Genomic DNA, 22,617 nt, shown 5'->3' with positions numbered 1-22,617 from the left:
AAGTCAAATCTCATGAGATCACAGCAAAAGAGTTCATGACCTCAGCACTGTTGATGCAGATTGGCTGCTGTTCATTTCTTCATTTTTTTTACCTGCAGCTGGATAGCAGTTGAGTATAACTTTTTAAACAGAACTTACTCTGCTGAGCTGAGGAAATTGTGAGGTAAAATATCTTCCTTTTTTTACAAAGAGATGTTCAGGTGATATTTTCCCGTCAGCTTTTTACAGTTATACTGCATCAGTTTCAAGTGATTTAACATATGAGTATTATGTCCCTTTAAGCAGGTTGCAGGGATAGACACACCTTCTGAAGTTTTATTCAGTGTGATTCTGCCAGTATTAGATGCATTAAGATAGAATCTATGTTGTCTCCTAGAAATGACACCCTTTTAGCTGGATATATAAAGAGTTATTTAGAACATTGATTCTCCAACCATGATCTTGGAGGAAAAACGGTAACCATTGGATATGAGCAATAGCTAGAAGCCGTGAAGAAGCCTGCACTAAATACATCATCCTGATAAGTGACAAATGAGATCCACTGATCTCTGATCAATGCCAATAATGCTCATAGCACCTTTATCAAGATGCAAGGAACTATATTCAGACCAAATAGAAAGACAACTAATAGACTATGTCTAGGAATGCAAACCCTAGTAATGAATGGTGATCGTGAACAGAGAGGTGCAGGTAAGCATCCTTTAACCAACCCCTTCATCATTGGGCGTTTTCAAAAGAGGGTTCAGGTTTGCTGGTTAATTAGGAGGACTCAGCTTCTAAGAGAACGAGTACTCCCAGTCTCCTGAAGGACAAATAAATAAATCCAGATATCCGAAATACTTAACGATAAATTCTGAAATACATATGGATAAGATTATGCTCAGTTTTTTAATCTTAACGGGCCAGAATCCGGTTAACGGTCTCTTACCTGGCGGTGTCTCTGATAAGAATAAAGCAGACAGGGACCTGAAAAAGAAGGGAAAAAAAAAAAAAAAGGGTGTCATGAGGACAGCAGGCTAAGCTATCCTGTACTTGGAAATCAATCAACAACGCTTCCCCATTAGAGGAAACAAAACCCCATATGGTCGTATCTTGTGTGGATACCAGAGACAGGATGTATAGCGGTGGATAATATTACATTTCCTCTTCACGGCTTACGAGCCCGATGTGTTCACCCACTTGTAAGATGCCGTACGAGTGACTTGATCCCTAGGCGGTTGTTGTACCGTTAGCCTTGCTCGGAGCCTCCTCGCTCTAACAAGGTGCTTCCTCGGACGCCGCCTGTTCACATTCTCCAGCTCTCAGGATTGACGTCATCATCGGGTGCCGGCTTACGGGGGGTAAGTAATCCCTGATACTCCGTGGTCGGTCAACGGACCTCTCTCGACCACCTCGTCTGTATCCCGGCAAGTAAGTTTCACAGATGCTGGGACAAAAGACTGCGGGCTCCAAATAACGGCTCAAGTAAATAACAAAAGAAAGTCCGGAGCCGCAGAAAAAATGATGATTCACTTTATTTAACCATAAAACAGGTATAGTAACAATAGCACAAACATGCCCTTCAGTAAGTTGATAAGCTTACGCGTTTCGGCTTGGTTGCCGTATTCATAGCTCTTGCTGTACCTTTGTCAGAGTATCTACAAATAGCCTCTGGGCTGCGTGTGCTCTGTGGTATGTCACCTACCATAAGTAGCACCCTTCCACTGGCTTACCAGGTATAAAGCTGCAGCAGTATTGAGTAGAGAACCCATCCAGTGCTGGCACAGATACCGCAGAGGATATCTGTAGGAAATACTTGTATCCCACAGGGGAAGGATAAGGACAAGTCCCTGTGATGTCTGAGGGTAGTTATGGCTGACATCCCATAGGGAAATACTGTGCACATTACAGGGTATTCCTATGTCCCTGTATCATTCATCTGCTGTGCAATCTCTCTTCTGTTTTATTTGTGAATGATAGTTCCCAGTGATTATGGATCTCACATTGGTCTGAGAAAATATTAAACACCTCTATTCTCAACCACCACCTGCGAGTGCCAAGAACAGAACTGATTAGAGATGGGATAGATTTTAAGCTCTTGTATAGGTTCTTGACCTTTACCTAGTGGCGGGAAATATATCCCATATGTTATGGAGACCTATGGACCATCATTATTTTACCAAAGAAAATTAAATCGTAAAAAAACAAAAACCACCAACAATTTTGTTGCTTCTTTCTGGAAGAACAGTGCAAATATATTTTTGTTATCGGACTGGCAAATAGGAAACTTGGGTGGTGTAAATACATAAACAAAACTATTACAAGTGAAAAAAACCATACCAAGCAGAATAGCGTCACTTGTGTGAGCTAAAAGGACACCTAATACTATTTGCTTGTGTTGTGCTAATTAAAGAATTACAGAATATCTCAACAAATATAAATGAATAATAATCTGAAGATTTTTTTTTATATATCTATATATATATATATATATATATATATATATATATATATATATACACACACACACACACACACCCAACTTGCAATTTGTGATGCCACATTATCAAACAGTATGGCCTCTCTGAACACAAACTGTTATCCAAAAACATCTTACTTTGGGATTGCTTGGTTCTTCGTCTTCTTCTTCCTCTCCCTCCTCTTCACCTTCCATTTCCTAGTTGTTAGACCATACATGAACATGAATTAATCTACCAATAAAGTACAATTTGACAATAACAAAAAATATAAGACAACAAAATGAATAATACAGTTCAGTAGGCGTATAGATTATATATATATATATATATATATATATATATATATATATATATATATATATATATATATATATATAATAAAACATTCACTTCAAAGGTCACTAAAATGTAATTTCCATGATTCAGACAGTACATGTAATTAAAACAAAAAAAATTCCATTTAATTTGATTATCCAATAGATTTACTTTTCAACGAAGGATACAAAGAGAACAAAATCAAAGTAGGCTCATCATTAGCTCAGAAGCGTGCAAGTGTCTTAAGCACTTAAAGGGACAGGAAAACTTTTTTTCCCCTTCATGATTCTGATAGAGCATGTGATATTAAACAACTTTCTAGTTTACTTCTATCCAATTTGTTTTGTTTTCTTGGTATCCTTTATAGAAAAGAATACCTAGGTAGGCTCAGTAGCTGATGATTGGTGGCTGCACATATATGCCTCATGTTATTGGCTCACCCAACGAATTCAGCTAGCTCCCAGTAGTAAATTGCTGCTTTTTAAGCAAAGGATACTAAGAGAATGAAGCAGGTTAGACAACAGAAATACATTGGAAAGTTGATTAAAATTGCATTCTCTATCTGAATCATGAAATAATTATTTTGGGTGTTTTATCTCTCTTGAATGGAGTGCTTGGAGTAATGTATAACACTGCAACAAGCAAACACTTGCCACATTCCTGAGCACCTATGAGCCTACCTAGGTTTACACTTTCACCTAAGATACCAAGACAACAAAGCAAATTTAATAATTAATTGGAACGTTTTTAATTGCATGTTCTGTCTGAAATATGAAAGCTTAAGTTTGACTTTACTGTCCTTTACCTTTCATTGTATCATGATGTAATAATGTTCTTGCTTTGGCATATGCTCTACTAGCCAAGCCAAGTCAAACATAAAACGTAATCGACTTGGTAGATGAAACCTTTGTCTAAAGTAGCCGGTTGTGTACAGTGTGTGAGGCAGGGTTAACTCTAATACAAGGCACAGAAAGCAATGTTATTCACAAATAAAACAAATATTACTGCACAAATTATTTTAGAATCTGACTAGTAAAAAACATAATTTATGTAAGAATTTACCTGATAAATTAATTTCTTTCATATTGGCAAGAGTCCATGTGCTAGTGACGTATGGGATATACATTCCTACCAGGAGGGGCAAAGTTTCCAAAACCTCAAAATGCCTATAAATACGCCCCCCACCACACCCACAATTCAGTTTAACGAATAGCCAAGAAGTGGGGTGATAAAGAAAGGAGTAAAAAGCATCAACAAGGAATTAGAATAATTGTGCTTTATACAAAAAAATCATATGAAAGAAATTAATTTATCAGGTAAATTCTTAAATAAATTATGTTTTCTTTCATGTAATTGGCAAGAGTCCATGAGCTAGTGACGTATGGGATAGCAAATACCCAAGATGTGGAACTCCACGCAAGAGTCACTAGAGAGGAAGGGATAAAAATAAAGACATCCAATTCTGCTGAAAAATAAATCCACAACCCAAATCAAAAGTTTTAATCTTTATAATGAAAAAAACTGAAATTATAAGCAGAAGAATCAAACTGAAACAGCTTCCTGAAGTACTTTTCTACCAAAAACTGCTTCTGAAGAAGAGAAAACATCAAAATGGTAGAATTTAGTAAAAGTATGCAAAGAAGACAAAGTTGCTGCTTTGCAAATCTGATCAACAGAAGCTTCATTCTTAAAAGCCCAGGAAGTAGAAACTGACCTAGTAGAATGAGCCACAATCCTCTGAGGCGGGGATTTACCCGACTCCAAATAAGCATGATGAATCAAAAGCTTTAAACAAGATGCCAAAGAAACGGCAGAAGCCTTCTGACCTTTCCTAGAACCAGAAAATATTACAAATAGACCAGAAGTCTTTCTGAAATCTTTAGTAGCTTCAACATAATATTTCAAAGCTCTTACCACATCCAAAGAATGTAAAGATCTCTCTAGAGAATTCTTAGGATTAGGACACAACGAAGGGACAACAATTTCTCTACTAATGTTATTAGAATTCACAACTTTAGGTAAAAATTTAAATGAAGTCCGCAAAACCGCCTTATCCTGATGAAAAATCAGAAAAGGAGATTCACAAGAAAGAGCAGATAACTCAGAAACTCTTCTAGCAGAAGAGATGGCCAAAAGGAACAATACTTTCCAAGAAAGTAATTTAATGTCCAGAGAATGCATAGGCTCAAACGGAGGAGCCTGTAAAGCCCTCAAAACCAAATTAAGACTACAAGGAGGAGAGACTGACTTAATGACAGGCTTGATATGAACCAAAGCCTGTACAAAACAATGAATATCAGGAAGATTAGCATTTTTTTCTGTGAAACAGAACAGAAAGAGCAGAGATTTGTCCTTTCAAGGAACTTGCAGACAAACCCTTATCCAAACCATCCTGAAGAAACTGTAAAATTCTAGGATTTCTAAAAGAATGCCAAGAGAACTTATAAGAAGAACACCATGAAATGTAAGTCTTCCAAACTCGGTAATAAATCTTTCTACACAGATTTACGAGCCTGCAACATAGTATTAATCACTGAGTCAGAGAACCCTCTATGACTAAGCACTAAGCGTTCAATCTCCATACCTTCAAATTTAATGATTTGAGATCCTGATGGGAAAATGGGCCTTGAGATAGAAGGTCTGGCCTTAACGGAAGTGGCCAAGGTTGGCAACTGGACATCCGAACAAGATCCGCATACCAAAACCTGTGTGGCCATGCTGGAGCCACAAGCAGTACAAATGAACGCTCCATTATGATTTTGGAAATCCCTCTTGGAAGAAGAACTAGAGGCGGAAAGATATAAGCAGGTTGATAACTCCAAGGAAGTGACAACGCATCCACTGCTTCCGCCTGAGGATCCCTGGACCGATACCTGGGAAGTTTACGGTTTAGATGAGAAGCCATCAGATTTATTTCTGGAAGCCCCCACATCTGAACAATCTGAAAAAACACATCTGGATGCAGAGACCACTCTCCCGGATGTAAAGTCTGGCGGCTGAGATAATCCGCTTCCCAATTGTCTATACCTGGGATATGGACTGGAGAAATTAGACAGGAGCTGGATCCCGCCCATGCAAGTATCTGAGATACTTCTTTCATAGCTTGAGGACTGCGAGTCCCACCTTGATGAATGACATACGCCACCGTTATGACATTGTCCGTCTGAAAACAAATAAACTGTTCTCTCTTCAGAAGCGGCCAAAACTGAAGCGCTCTGAGAATCGCACGGAGTTCCAAAATATTGATTGGTAATCTCGCCTCTTGAGATTTCCAAACCCCCTGCGCTGTCAGAGATCCCCAGACAGCTCCTCAACCTGAAAGACTCGCATCTGTTGTGATCACAGCCCAGGTTGGACGAACAAAAGAGGCCCCTTGAACTAAACGATGGTGATCTAACCACCAAGTCAGAGATAGTTGAACATTGGGATTTAAGGATATTGTGATATCTTTGTATAATCCCTGCACCTTTGGCTCAGCATACAAAGCTGAAGAGGTCTCATGTGAAAGCGAGCAAAGGGGATCGCGTCCGATGCTGCAGTCATGAGACCTAAAACCTCCATGCACATAGCTACTGAAGGGAATGATTGAAACTGGTGGTTCCGACAAGCTGAAACCAATTTCAGACGTCTTTTGTCTGTTAGAGACAAAGTCATGGATACTGAATCTATTTGGAATCCTAAAAAGGTTACCCTTGTCTGAGGAATCAAGGAACGTTTTGGTAAATTGATCCTCCAACCATGTCTTTGAAGAAACAACACTAGTTGATTCGTGTGAGATTCTGCAAAATGTAAAGACTGAGCAAGTACCAACATATCGTCCAAATAAGGAAACACCGCAATACCCTGCTCTCTGATTACAAAGAGTAGGGCACGAGAACCTTTGAAAAGATCCTTGGAGCTGTTGCTAGGCAAAAAGGAAGAGCAACAAATTGGTAATGCCTGTCTAGAAAAGAGAATCTCAGAAACTGATAGTGATCTGGATGAATCAGAATATGAAGATATGCATCCTGTAAGTCTATTGTGGACATATAATGCCCTTGCTGAACAAAAAGGCAGAATAGTCCTTATAGTCACCATCTTGAATGTTGTTATTCTTACAGAACGATTCAAAATTTTTAGATCCAGAACTGGTCTGAAAGAATTCTCCTTCTTTGGAACAATGAACAGATTTGAATAAAACCCCAGACCCCGTTCCTGAAAGGGAACTGGCACAATTACCCCAGATAACTCCAGGTCTGAAACACACTTCAGGAAAGCCTGAGCCTTTACTGGGTTCACTGGAATGCGTGAGAAAAAAAATTCTCACAGGCGGTCTTAATTTGAAACCTATTCTGTACCCTTGAGAAATAATGTTCTGAATCCAATGATTTTGGATTGAATTGATCCAAACATCCTTGTAAAATCTTAGTCTGCCCCCTTCCAGCAGACTTGGGGGCTGATTTTGATTTTTTAAATGGCTTGGATTTATTCCAGACTGGAGAAGGCTTCCAATTGGAAACCGTTCCCTTAGGGGAAGGGTCAGATTTCTGTTCCTTATTTTGACGAAAGGAACAAAAACGGTTAGCAGCCCTAAATTTACCCTTAGATTTTTTATCCTGAGGCAAAAACATCATTTATGCTTACCTGATAAATTTATTTCTCTTGTAGTGTATCCAGTCCACGGATCATCCATTACTTGTGGGATATTCTCCTTCCCAACAGGAAGTTGCAAGAGGATCACCCACAGCAGAGCTGCTATAAAGCTCCTCCCCTCACTGTCATATCCAGTCATTCGACCGAAACAAGACGAGAAAGGAGAAACCATAGGGTGCAGTGGTGACTGTAGTTTAATTAAAATTTAGACCTGCCTTAAAAGGACAGGGCGGGCCGTGGACTGGATACACTACAAGAGAAATAAATTTATCAGGTAAGCATAAATTATGTTTTCTCTTGTTAAGTGTATCCAGTCCACGGATCATCCATTACTTGTGGGATACCAATACCAAAGCTAAAGTACACGGATGATGGGAGGGACAAGGCAGGAACTTAAACGGAAGGAACCACTGCCTGTAGAACCTTTCTCCCAAAAACAGCCTCCGAAGAAGCAAAAGTGTCAAATTTGTAAAATTTTGAAAAGGTGTGAAGCGAAGACCAAGTCGCAGCCTTGCAAATCTGTTCAACAGAGGCCTCATTTTTAAAGGCCCAGGTGGAAGCCACAGCTCTAGTAGAATGAGCTGTAATCCTTTCAGGGGGCTGCTGTCCAGCAGTCTCATAGGCTAAGCGTATTATGCTCCGAAGCCAAAAGGAGAGAGAGGTTGCCGAAGCTTTTTGACCTCTCCTCTGTCCAGAGTAAACGACAAACAGGGCAGATGTTTGATGAAAATCTTTAATAGCCTGTAAGTAAAACTTCAAGGCACGGACTACGTCCAGATTATGCAAAAGACGTTCCTTCTTTGAAGAAGGATTAGGACACAATGATGGAACAACAATCTCTTGATTGATATTCCTGTTAGAAACCACCTTAGGTAAAAACCCAGGTTTGGTACGCAGAACTACCTTGTCTGAATGAAAAATCAGATAAGGAGAATCACAATGTAAGGCAGATAACTCAGAGACTCTTCAAGCCGAGGAAATAGCCATCAAAAACAGAACTTTCCAAGATAAAAGTTTAATATCAATGGAATGAAGGGGTTCAAAACGGAACTCCCTGAAGAACTTTAAGAACCAAGTTTAAGCTCCACGGGGGAGCAACAGTTTTAAACACAGGCTTAATCCTAACCAAAGCCTGACAAAATGCCTGGACGTCTGGAACTTCTGCCAGACGCTTGTGCAAAAGAATAGACAGAGCAGAGATCTGTCCTTTTAAAGAACTAGCTGATAAGCCTTTGTCCAAACCCTCTTGGAGAAAGGACAATATCCTAGGAATCCTAACCTTACTCCATGAGTAACTCTTGGATTCACACCAATAAAGATATTTACGCCATATCTTATGGTAGATTTTCCTGGTGACAGGCTTCCGAGCCTGTATTAAGGTATCAATGACTGACTCGGAGAAGCCACGCCTTGATAGAATCAAGCGTTCAATCTCCATGCAGTCAGTCTCAAAAGAAATTAGATTTGGATGATTGAAAGGACCTTGTATTAGAAGGTCCTGCCTCAGAGGCAGAGTCCATGGTGGAAGAGATGACATGTCCACTAGGTCTGCATACCAGGTCCTGCGTGGCCACGCAGGCGCTATCAGAATCACCAATGCTCTCTCCTGTTTGATTTTGGCAATCAGTCAAGGGAGCAGAGGAAACGGTGGAAACACATAGGCCAGGTTGAAGAACCAAGGAGCTGCTAGAGCATCTATCAACGCTGCTCCCGGGTCCCTGGACCTGGATCCGTAACAAGGAAGCTTGGTGTTCTGGCGAGACGCCATGAGATCCAGTTCTGGTTTGCCCCAACGATGGACCAGTTGAGCAAACACCTCCGGATGGAGTTCCCACTCCCCCGGATGAAAAGTCTGACGACTTAGAAAATCCGCCTCCCAGTTCTCTACGCCTGGGATGTGGATCGCTGACAGGTGGCAAGAGTGAGACTCTGCCCAGCGAATTATCTTTGAGACTTCTAACATCGCTAGGGAACTCCTGGTTCCCCCTTGATGGTTGATGTAAGCCACAGTCGTGATGTTGTCCGACTGAAATCTGATGAACCTCAGTGTTGCTAACTGAGGTCAAGCTAGAAGAGCATTGAATATTGCTCTTAACTCCAGAATATTTATTGGGAGGAGTTTCTCCTCCTGAGTCCACGATCCCTGAGCCTTCAGGGAGTTCCAGACTGCGCCCCAACCTAGAAGGCTGGCATCTGTTGTTACAATCGTCCAATCTGGCCTGCGAAAGGTCATACCCTTGGACAGATGGACCCGAGAAAGCCACCAGAGAAGAGAATCTCTGGTCTCTTGATCCAGATTTAGTAGAGGGGACAAATCTGAGTAATCCCCATTCCACTGACTTAGCATGCATAATTGCAGCGGTCTGAGATGCAGGCGCGCAAATGGCACTATGTCCATTGCCGCTACCATTAAGCCGATTACTTCCATGCACTGAGCCACTGACGGGCGTGGAATGGAATGAAGGACACGGCAAGCATTTAGAAGTTTTGATAACCTGGACTCCATCAGGTAAATTTTCATCTCTACAGAATCTATAAGAGTCCCTAGGAAGGAGACTCTTGTGAGTGGTGATAGAGAACTCTTTTCCACGTTCACTTTCCACCCATGTGACCTCAGAAATGCCAGAACTATCTCTGTATGAGACTTGGCAACTTGAAAGCTTGACGCCTGTATCAGGATGTCGTCTAGATACGGAGCCACCGCTATGCCTCGCAGTCTTAGAACCGCCAGAAGTGAGCCTAGAACCTTTGTAAAAATTCTCGGGGCAGTGGCCAACCCGTAGGAAAGAGCTACAAATTGGTAATGCCTGTCTAGAAAGGCAAACCTTAGGAACCGATGATCTTTGTGAATCGGTATGTGAAGGTAGGCATCCTTTAAGTCCACTGTGGTCATGTACTGACCCTCTTGGATCATGGGTAGGATGGTCCGAATAGTTTCCATTTTGAATGATGGAACTCTGAGGAATTTGTTTAAGATCTTTAGATCCAAGATTGGTCTGAAGGTTCCCTCTTTCTTGGGAACCACAAACAGATTTGAATAAAATCCCTGCCATTGTTCCGTCCGCGGAACTGGATGGATCACTCCCATTACTAGGAGGTCTTGCACACAGCTTAGGAATGCCTCTTTCTTTATCTGGTTTGCTGATAACCTTGAAAGATGAAATCTCCCTTGTGGAGGAGAAGCTTTGAAGTCCAGAAGATAACCCTGAGATATGATCTCCAACGCCCAGGGATCCTGAACATCTCTTGCCCACGCCTGGGCGAAGAGAGAAAGTCTGCCCCCCACTAGATCCGTTTCCGGATAGGGGGCCGTTCCTTCATGCTGTCTTGGGGGCAGCAGCAGGCTTTCTGGCCTGCTTGCCCTTGTTCCAGGACTGGTTAGGTTTCCAGGCCTGTCTGGAATGAGCAACAGTTCCCTCTTGTTTTGAAGCGGAGGAAGTTGATGCTGCTCCTGCCTTGAAATTTCGAAAGGCACGAAAATTAGACTGTTTGGCCTTTGATTTGGCCCTGTCCTAAGGAAGGGTATGACCCTTGCCTCCAGTAATGTCAGCAATAATTTCCTTCAAGCCAGGCCCGAATAGGGTCTGCCCCTTAAAAGGAATGTTGAGTAATTTAGACTTTGAAGTCACGTCAGCTGACCAGGATTTAAGCCATAGCGCCCTATTCTTAGCCGTTAGTTTAGTCAAATGAACAATGGCATCAGAAACAAATGAGTTAGCTAGCTTAAGCGTTCTAAGCTTGTCATTAATTTCATTCCATGGAGCTGTCTGGATGGCCTATTCCAGGGCCTCAAACCAGAATGCCGCCGCAGCTGTGACAAGCGCAATGCATGCAAGGGGCTGCAAAATAAAACCTTGTTGAATAAACATTTTCTTAAGGTAACCCTCCAATTTTTTATCCATTGGATCTGAAAAAGCACAACTGTCCTCAACCGGGATAGTGGTACGCTTTGCTAAAGTAGAAACTGCTCCCTCCACCTTAGGGACCGTCTGCCATAAGTGGCGTCTATTGGAAACATTTTTCTAAATATAGGTGGTGGGGAAAAAGGCACACCGGGTCTATCCCACTCCTTGCTAATAATTTCTGTAAGCCTTTTAGGTATAGGAAAAACGTCAGTACACACCGGCACCGCATAGTATCTATCCAGCCTACACAATTTCTCTGGAATGGCAACTGTGTTACAGTCATTCAGAGCAGCTAATACCTCCCCAAGCAATACACGGAGGTTCTCAAGCTTAAATTTAAAATTAGAAATCTCTGAATCAGGTTTCCCTGAATCAGGTTTCCCCGAGTCAGAGATGTCACCCACAGACTGAAGCTCTCCGTCCTCATGTTCTGCATACTGTGACGCAGTATCAGACATGGCTCTAACAGCAATTGCGCGCTCTGTATCTCTCCTAACCCCAGAGCTATCGCGCTTGCCTCTTAATTCAGGCAATCTAGATAATACCTCTGACAGGGTATTATTCATGATTGCAGCCATGTCCTGCAAGGTAATCGCTATGAGCGTCCCTGATGTAATTGGCGCCATATTAGCGTGCATCCCCTGAGCAGGAGGCGAAGGGTCTGACACGGGGGGAGAGTTAGTCGGCATAACTTCCCCCTCGACAGAACCCTCTGGTGATAATTCTTTTATAGATAAAGACTGATCTTTACTGTTTAAGGTGAAATCAATACATTTAGTACACATTCTCCTATGGGGCGCCACCATGGCTTTCAAACATAATGAACAAGTAGGTTCCTCTGTGTCAGACATGTTTAAACAGACTAGCAATGAGACTAGCAAGCTTGGAAAACACTTTAAAACAAGTTTACAAGCAATATAAAACACGTTACTGTGCCTTTAAGAAACACAAATTTTCCCAAATTTTGAAATAACAGTGAAAAAATGCAGTTACACTAACGAAATTTTTACAGTGTATGTAATAAGTTAGCAGAGCATTGCACCCACTTGCAAATGGATGATTAACCCCTTAATACCAAAAACGGAATAGCAAATGACAAAAACGTTTTTTAAACAGTCACAACAACTGCCACAGCTCTACTGTGGCTTTTTACCTCCCTCAATACGACTTTTGAAGCCTTTTGAGCCCTTCAGAGAAGTCCTGGATCATGCAGGAAGAAGCTGGAAGTCTGTGTCTGTAATTTTTGCTGTGCAAAAAAGCGCTAAAATAGGCCCCTCCCACTCATATTGCAACAGTGGGAAGCCTCAGTGAACTGTTTCTAGGCAAAATTCAAGCCAGCCATGTGGAAAAAACTAGGCCCCAATAAGTTTTATCACCAAACATATGTAAAAAATGATTAAACATGCCAGCAAACGTTTTAAAATACACTTTTATAAGAGTATGTATCTCTATTAATAAGCCTGATACCAGTCGCTATCACTGCATTTAAGGCTTTACTTACATTACTTCGGTATCAGCAGCATTTTCTAGCAAATTCCATCCCTAGAAAAATATTTTAACTGCACATACCTTATTGCAGGAAAACCTGCACGCTATTCCCCCTCTGAAGTTACCTCACTCCTCAGAATATGTGAGAACAGCAAAGGATCTTAGTTACTTCTGCTAAGATCATAGAAAATGCAGGCAGATTCTTCTTCTAAATACTGCCTGAGATAAACAGTACACTCCGGTACCATTTAAAAATAACAAACTTTTGATTGAAGAAATAAACTAAGTATAAAACACCACAGTCCTCTTACGACCTCCATCTTAGTTGAGAGTTGCATTAGAATGACTGGATATGGCAGTGAGGGGAGGAGCTATATAGCAGCTCTGCTGTGGGTGATCCTCTTGCAACTTCCTGTTGGGAAGGAGAATATCCCACAAGTAATGGATGATCCGTGGACTGGATACACTTAACAAGAGAAAAAGCTCCCTTCCCCCCAGTGACAGTTGAAATAATAGAATCCAACTGAGAACCAAATAATTTATTACCTTGGAAAGAGAGAGATAGCAACGTTGATTTAGAAGTCATATCAGCATTCCAAGATTTAAGCCATAAAGCTCTTCTAGCTAAAATAGCTAAAGACATATATCTCACATCAATTCTAATGATATAAAAAATGGCATCACAAATGAAATTATTAGCATGTTGAATTAACTTAACAATGCTATACACATTATGATCTGGTACTTGTTGTGCTAAAGTTTCCAACCAAAAGGTTGAAGCAGCAGCAACATCAGCCAAAGAAATAGCAGGCCTAAGAAGATGACCTGAACATAAATAAGCCTTCCTTAGAAAAGATTCAAGTTTCCTATCTAAAGGATCTTTACAAGAAGTACTATCTGCCGTAGGAATAGTAGTACGTTTAGCAAGAGTAGAGATGGCCCCATCAACTTTGGGGATCTTTTCCCAAAACTCCAATCTATCAGTTGGCAAAGGATACAGTTTCTTAAACCTTGGAGTAAAAGAAGTACCCAGTCTATTCCATTCCCTAGAAATTACATCTGAAATTGCATCAGGAACTGGAAAAACTTCTGGAATAACTACATGAGGTTTAAAAACCGAATTTAAACGTTTACTGGTTTTAATATAAAGAGGACTAGTCTCCTCCATATCTAATGCAATCAACACCTCTTTTAATAAGGAACGAATATACTCCATTTTAAATAAATATGAGGATTTGTCAGTGTCAATATCTGAGGTAGAATCTTCTGAACCAGATATATCCTCATCAGAGATAGATAAATCAGAATGCTGTTGGTCATTTTAAAACTTCTCATAAATTTGATGAATTTTTAAAGACCTTTTACGTTTATTAGAAGGTGGTATGACAGACAAAGCCTTGTGAATGGAATCAGAAACACATTAACAGGAATATCCTGAACATTAGATGTTGAAGGAACAACAACAACAGGTAATGGATTATTACTAATGGAAATATTGTCTGCTTTTGAAAGATTATCATGACAACTAGCACAAACTACAGCCGGAGGAATACCACAAGTTTACAACAAATGCATTTAGCAACAGTGATAAAAACAATAATGGGGAATCAATCAATCCAGTAGATTAAAAACAATCAATCCAGCAGATTAAAAAAATAATAATGGCAGTCTTAAATAGTCAATGGTAGGGGATAAAAATTAAGAAGTTCATACAAATCCAAAAAAGTGCTAAGAGCAAGAAGTGTTTTTTTGAAATCCTGTGATATACGATTGAAGTGCAAATCCAATTAAAAAATCTTTATGTAATCCAATATTAGAAAAAAGTCAAATCCAAATAGGTGACGAAAGTCTTATAAAAAATGACGAAAAGCGTGAAAAATAATATAATAAATAGCGATCAAACAATGACGATCAAAAAAATGACGAAATAAGTGGCTAAAAACCAAAGTATATGGTGTTCAAAAAAGGTGAGAGTGAATCCACAATCTTCAAACAAGTGCCAACAATAACTGGGAAAGCGATCCTAAAGTAAAAAGAAAAAGAAAAGGGAACAGACGATCCACCTGTGGAAAAACAAAACAAAATATAGTGTAGAATGTCCTAAACAAATAGCAAATAATAGAATAAGGCTTACCAGTGCTGGTCTACGCGTTTCGGCCCGTACTAGGCCTTTCTCAAGACTAAGACTTGAGACTTCTTCATTTTTAACCCCTACCATTGACTATTTAAGACTGCCATTATTATTGTTTTTAATCTACTGGATTGATTGTTTTTAATCTACTGGATTGATTGATTCCCCATTATTGTTTTTATCACTGTTTTTATTCGTTACATATTTCACTGTTATTTGTCTGATCATTTGCACTATCAATTTGTTATTACCTTTACTCTTGCTCATGGATCCATGAAGTATGAAATTGTGTTTTTTTCTATTGTTCTTAACTCAACTGTAATCTGATTTTAATGATTTTGTGAAGATTTATTAAATTAATTTTTAGCCACTCTCTGGTTTCCCATAACTTATACCTTAGCCTCCTTAGGGTAGGCGCCTGGGTTCTCTTACTTTTTTAACCTGAATCATGGCAAATATAATTACAAACATATTTAGAACTTTACATATAAAGTGCCAAACCATAGCTGAGAGTGTTTTTAAAAAAAAAAAGGAAAACATACTTACCAAAAGACAATCATCTACATAAAGTAGATAGCCAAACCAGTACTGAAACAAGAATCAGTAGAGGTAACGGTATATAAGAGTATATCGTCGATCTGAAAAGGGAGGTAGGAGATGAATCTCTACGACCGATAACAGAGAACCTATGAAATAGATCCCAGTTAGGATGACCATTGTATTCAATAGGTAATACTCCCTTCACATCCCTCTGTCATTCACTGCACTCTGAGAGGAACCGAGCTTCAGCACGCTGAGAAGCGCATGCCCCTCCTGGTAGGAATGTATATCCCATACGTCACTAGCTCATGTACTCTTGCCAATTACATGAAAGAAATGTCTTTAAAAGAACTGTATCTCAATGCTACATCATGGAAGGAAAAATACAGAAATCTGATAAAAAAAACTGCTAGATCTATGCTTGCTGCGTATGAAGAATAGGTGTGTACCTACAACCTATTCCTTGACACAGCAGAATATATCTTTGGCTTGGAATCCTGGCATTAGGCAAAATGTTTGAGGTATAAAATAAAAGGTTTAAAAAGAATAAAGAACTATAACCACAGGTCCACAAATATGTATTATTTGATCAATGATCACAGTAACATTTATGTCAGTGTTTAAAAAAATGAAACACTTGAATTCAGCTTTTCTTTTGTAGGCGTTTAATTTCTGCTCAAAGCTACAGGCTTTGTAAAATATATAGCATGTTAACTAAATTCCCTGCATAGCATTTAGTTTGTTATTAAAGGGATACTGAACCAAAATTTTTTTTCTTTCATGATTCGGATATAGCATGCAATTTTAAGCAACTTTCTAAATTTACTCTTATTATAAATTTTTCTTCGTTCTCTTAGCATCTTTATTTGAAAAAGCAGAATTGTAAGCTTAGGAGCCGGACCATTTTTGGTTCAGAACCTGGGTAGCGCTTGCTGATTGTTGACTAAATGTAAATTAGAAAGTTTCTTAAAATTGCATGCTCTAACTGAATCATGAAAAACAAAATTTGGTTCAGTATCCCTTTAAGTGAAATTGTTATTATCAGCAAGAATAGTGTTAACCGAGGAATGTTTGAAAACGAGAAACTAGGAAAAAGATGCACTTGGCTGGTGATAGACAGAGCTTAATAGCTTGCCCTATGGGATAGTATTTTGGGGCAGGACCGTCCTTCTGGATGGGATCAGTATGATATACTAAAGAAGTTACTGTGTTAAAAGCACAAGTGAATTAAGAAGGCCACACCCTGGGCAAGCACATCCCATAGCACAAGCTACCAAGCTCAGTCAGTCCCCAGTTCAGCCCTTATCTTTTCTAGTCTTCTGTATACAGATTTTAAAACCGCTTTATGCCAGAACCATGTAGTTACGTTTTCAGTATGTAACGGATGAGGTTAGATGGGCTTTTTAAAAAGTGCAGTTGATTCTACTGTAGCTTACAGCAAACTGCATAAAGTAAAAAAAACAACACTAGTAGTTTTGCTTTAATGGTTGACAAGCCCAGAAATAGTGCACTCCTCAAAACCCTCTGTACACATTGTATTAGCAAATACAGGTATACCCCGCTCATACAGCGGGTTAGGGACCGGAGCCCCGCTGTAAAGTGAAAACCGCCTTAAAGTGAAACAAGGCAGTTTTAGATTTCTTTTCAGTGTTTAAAATCTTAAAATTATGTTTGAACTAACATATATTAGGGGTGCAATAGTGCTACGTTTAGTTTAACACTAGCACAGCAAGTATTCAATTAGTATTCAATAAATACTGTACCTGTAAAATAGGGACAATTACTGTAGTAAAATTTGCCAGACTATAACACTGAGACACAGATTGCACTGCAATGCAGTTAACATTGAACTAAGCATAGCAAAATGGTACCAGTCACTTTTCTCGCAATCTCACAATGATTTACAGCACTGTTTCAAAATCCTTGGAGGTTGAACTTCAGCTCCACAAAGCGCTGTATTAGCGAATCGCTGTAAAGTGAAGCGCTGTAAAGTGAGGTATACCTGTACTCGTTTTGAGCTATGAGAACCTATTTAGTGCAACACTTTAAATTGAAGCACAACAAAAAGTGCAAATTCGCTTAAGTGGACGATTATTGAATTGGTCAAGTGTAATAAGAGAGGAAGAGATAGGGACAAACTTTTAGCAAAAAGGGAAGCCTTTTGGATACACAGACTTAGAACTAGAGTGCCCCATGGGTTGTACTCTGAATATGACATTATAAACTATTGGGAGTAATAAGGTTTAGTCTGTGTATCCAAAAGGGTATAAAACATAATTTATGTAAGAACTTACCTGATAAATTCATTTCTTTCATATTAGCAAGAGTCCATGAGCTAGTGACGTATGGGATATACATTCCTACCAGGAGGGGCAAAGTTTCCCAAACCTCAAAATGCCTATAAATACACCCCTCACCACACCCACAAATCAGTTTAACGAATAGCCAAGAAGTGGGGTGATAAGAAAAAAAGTGCGAAAGCATATAAATAAGGAATTGGAATAATTGTGCTTTATACAAAAAAATAATAACCACCACAAAAAGGGTGGGCCTCATGGACTCTTGCTAATATGAAAGAAATGAATTTATCAGGTAAGTTCTTACATAAATTATGTTTTCTTTCATGTAATTAGCAAGAGTCCATGAGCTAGTGACGTATGGGATAATGACTACCCAAGATGTGGATCTTTCCACGCAAGAGTCACTAGAGAGGGAGGGATAAAATAAAGACAGCCAATTCCTGCTGAAAATAATCCACACCCAAAATAAAGTTTAATGAAAACATAAGCAGAAGATTCAAATAGAAACCGCTGCCTGAAGTACTTTTCTACCGAAAACTGCTTCAGAAGAAGAAAACACATCAAAATGGTAGAATTTAGTAAAAGTATGCAAAGAGGACCAAGTTGCTGCTTTGCAAATTTGATCAACCGAAGCCTCATTCCTAAACGCCCAGGAAGTAGAAACTGACCTAGTAGAATGCGCTGTAATCCTTTGAGGCAGAGTTTTACCCGACTCGACATAGGCATGATGAATTAAAGATTTCAACCAAGATGCCAAAGAAATGGCAGAAGCTTTCTGGCCTTTTCTGGAACCGGAAAAGATGACAGACTAGAAGTCTTTCGGAAAGACTTAGTAGCTTCAACATAATATTTCAAAGCTCTAACAACATCCAAAGAATGCAACGATTTCTCCTTAGAATTCTTAGGATTAGGACATAATGAAGGAACCACAATTTCTCTACTAATGTTGTTGGAATTCACAACCTTAGGTAAAAATTCAAAAGAAGTTCGCAACACCGCCTTATCCTGGTGAAAAATCAGAAAAGGAGATTCACAAGAAAGAGCAGATAATTCAGAGACTCTTCTGGCAGAAGAGATGGCCAAAAGGAACAAAACTTTCCAAGAAAGTAATTTAATGTCCAATGAATGCATGGGTTCAAAAGGAGGAGCTTTAAGAGCCCCCAGAACCAAATTCAAACTCCAAGGAGGAGAACTTGACTTAATGACAGGTTTTATACGAACCAAAGCTTGTACAAAACAATGAATATCAGGAAGATTAGCAATCTTTCTGTGAAAAAGAACAGAAAGAGCAGAGATTTGTCCTTTCAAGGAACTTGCGGACAAACCTTTATCTAAACCATCCTGAAGAAACTGTAAAATTCTCGGAATTCTAAAAGAATGCCAGGAAAAATGATGAGAAAGACACCAAGAAATATAAGTCTTCCAGACTATATAATATATCTCTCTAGATACAGATTTACGAGCCTGTAACATAGTATTAATCACAGAGTCAGAGAAACCTCTTTGACCAAGAATCAAGCGTTCAATCTCCATACCTTTAAATTTAAGGATTTGAGATCCTGATAGAAAAAAGGACCTTGCGACAGAAGGTCTGGTCATAACGGAAAAGTCCACGGTTGGCAAGAGGCCATCCGGACAAGATCCGCATACCAAAACCTGTGAGGCCATGCTGGAGCTACCAGCAGAACAAACGAGCATTCCTTCAGAATCTTGGAGATTACTTTTGGAAGAAGAACTAGAGGCGGAAAGATATAGGCAGGATGATACTTCCAAGGAAGTGACAATGCATCCACTGCTTCCGCTTGAGGATCCCGGGATCTGGACAGATACCTGGGAAGTTTCTTGTTTAGATGAGAAGCCATCAGATCTATTTCTGGGAGTTCCCACATTTGAACAATCTGAAGAAATACCTCTGGGTGAAGAGACCATTCGCCCGGATGCAACGTTTGGCGACTGAGATAATCCGCTTCCCAATTGTCTATACCTGGGATATGAACCGCAGAGATTAGACAGGAGCTGGATTCCGCCCAAACCAGAATTCGAGATACTTCTTTCATAGCCAGAGGACTGTGAGTCCCTCCTTGATGATTGATGTATGCCACAGTTGTGACATTGTCTGTCTGAAAACAAATGAACGACTCTCTCTTCAGAAGAGGCCAAGACTGAAGAGCTCTGAAAATTGCACGGAGTTCCAAAATATTGATCGGTAATCTCACCTCCTGAGATTCCCAAACCCCTTGTGCCGTCAGAGACCCCACACAGCTCCCCAACCTGTAAGACTTGCATCTGTTGAGATTATAGTCCAGGTCGGAAGAACAAAAGAAGCCCCCTGAATTAAACGATGGTGATCTGTCCACCACGTCAGAGAATGTCTTACAATCGGTTTTAAAGATATTAATTGAGATATCTTTGTGTAATCCCTGCACCATTGGTTCAGCATACAGAGCTGAAGAGGTCGCATGTGAAAACGAGCAAAGGGGATCGCGTCCGATGCAGCAGTCATAAGACCTAGAATTTCCATGCATAAGGCTACCGAAGGGAATGATTGTGACTGAAGGTTTCGACGAGCTGAAATCAATTTTAGACGTCTCTTGTCTGTCAAAGACAGAGTCATGGACACTGAATCTATCTGGAAACCCAAAAAGGTTACCCTTGTCTGAGGAATCAATGAACTTTTTAGTGAATTGATCCTCCAACCATGATCTTTAAGAAACAACACAAGTCGATTCATATGAGATTCTGCTAAATGTGAAGACTGAGCAAGTACCAAGATATCGTCCAAATAAGGAAATACCACAATACCCTGTTCTCTGATTACAGACAGAAGGGCACCGAGAACCTTTGAAAAAATTCTTGGAGCTGTAGCTAGGCCAAACGGCAGAGCCACAAACTGGTAATGCTTGTCCAGGAAAGAGAATCTCAGAAACTGATAGTGATCTGGATGAATCGGAATATGCAGATATGCATCCTGTAAATCTATTGTAGACATATAATGCCCTTGCTGAACAAAAGGCAGGATAGTCCTTATAGTTACCATTTTGAATGTTGGTATCCTTACATAACGATTCAATATTTTTAGATCCAGAACTGGTCTGAAGGAATTCTCCTTCTTTGGTACAATGAAGAGATTCGAATAAAACCCCAGCCCCTGTTCCAGAACTGGAACTGGCATAATTACCCCAGCCAACTCTAGATCTGAAACACATTTCAGAAATGCTTGAGCTTTCACTGGGTTTACTGGGACACGGGAAAGAAAAAATCTCTTTGCAGGAGGTCTTATCTTGAAACCAATTCTGTACCCTTCTGAAACAATGTTCTGAATCCAAAGATTGTGAATAGAATTGATCCAAATTTCTTTGAAAAAACGTAATCTGCCCCCTAACAGCTGGGCTGGAATGAGGGCCGCACCTTCATGTGGACTTAGAAGCTAGCTTTGCTTTTCTAGAAGGCTTGGATTTATTCCAGACTGGAGATGGTTTCCAAACTGAAACTGCTCCTGAGGATGAAGGATCAGGCTTTTGTTCTTTGTTGAAACGAAAGGAACGAAAACGATTAGCCCTGTTTTTACCCTTAGATTTTTTATCCTGTGGTAAAAAAGTTCCTTTCCCTCCAGTAACAGTTGAGATAATAGAATCCAACTGAGAACCAAATAATTTATTACCCTGGAAAGAAAGGGAAAGTAGAGTCGATTTAGAAGACATATCAGCATTCCAAGTTTTAAGCCATAAAGCTCTTCTAGCTAAAATAGCTAGAGACATAAACCTGACATCAACTCTGATAATATCAAAAATGGCATCACAGATAAAATTATTAGCATGTTGAAGAAGAATAATAATATTATGAGAATCATGATCTGTTACTTGTTGCGCTAAAGTTTCCAACCAAAAAGTTGAAGCTGCAGCAACATCAGCCAATGATATAGCAGGTCTAAGAAGATTACCTGAACACAGATAAGCTTTTCTTAGAAAGGATTCAATTTTCCGGTCTAAAGGATCCTTAAAGGAAGTACCATCTGCCGTAGGAATAGTAGTACGTTTAGCAAGGGTAGAAATAGCCCCATCAACTTTAGGGATTTTGTCCCAAAACTCTAATCTGTCGGACGGTACAGGATATAATTGCTTAAAACGTTTAGAAGGAGTAAATGAATTACCCAAACTATTCCATTCTCTGGAAATTACTTCAGAAATAGCACCAGGAACAGGAAAAACTTCTGGAATAACCACAGGAGATTTAAAGACCTTGTCTAAACGTTTAGATTTAGTATCAAGAGGACCAGAATCCTCAATTTCTAATGCAATTAGGACTTCTTTAAGTAAAGAACGAATAAATTCCATTTTAAATAAATATGAAGATTTATCAGCATCAACCTCTGAGACAGAATCCTCTGTATCAGAAGAATTATTAGAATCAGAATGATGATGTTCATTTAAAAATTCATCTGTATAAAGAGAAGTTTTAAAAGACTTTTTATGTTTACCAGAAGGAGGAATAACAGACATAGCCTTCTTAATGGATTCAGAAACAAAATCTCTTATGTTATCAGGAACACTCTGAACATTAGATGTTGATGGAACTGCAACAGGTAATGGTACTTTACTAAAGGAAATATTTTCTGTATTAACAAGTTTGTCATGACATTTAATACAAACAACAGCTGGAGGAACAACTACCAAAAGTTTACAGCAGATACACTTAGCTTTGGTAGTTCCAGCACCAGGCAGCGATTTTCCAGTAGTATCTTCTGACTCAGTTGCAACGTGTGACATCTTGCAATATGTAATAGAAAAAACAACATATAAAGCAAAATTGATCAAATTCCTTAAATGACAGTTTCAGGAATGGGAAAA

General features: G+C 39.5%; 1 protein-coding gene across 2 annotated transcripts in view; it reads right to left on the bottom strand.

Annotated features, from left to right (window-relative positions):
- The window catches only part of NAP1L4 (nucleosome assembly protein 1 like 4), a 333,781-nt gene that overhangs the window by 96,986 nt on the left and 214,178 nt on the right, over nt 1–22,617 (bottom strand). For both annotated transcript variants that reach the window (XM_053720431.1, XM_053720432.1), the window contains exon 13: nt 2,597–2,656. In XM_053720431.1, the coding sequence (XP_053576406.1) occupies nt 2,597–2,656 (60 nt within the window). The remainder of the gene's footprint in view (nt 1–2,596; nt 2,657–22,617) is intronic.

The sequence above is a fragment of the Bombina bombina genome, chromosome 7, assembly GCF_027579735.1.
Source record: "Bombina bombina isolate aBomBom1 chromosome 7, aBomBom1.pri, whole genome shotgun sequence".
In the NCBI taxonomy this organism is placed as follows: domain Eukaryota; kingdom Metazoa; phylum Chordata; class Amphibia; order Anura; family Bombinatoridae; genus Bombina; species Bombina bombina.
This window is presented reverse-complemented; position numbering and strand designations above follow the sequence as displayed.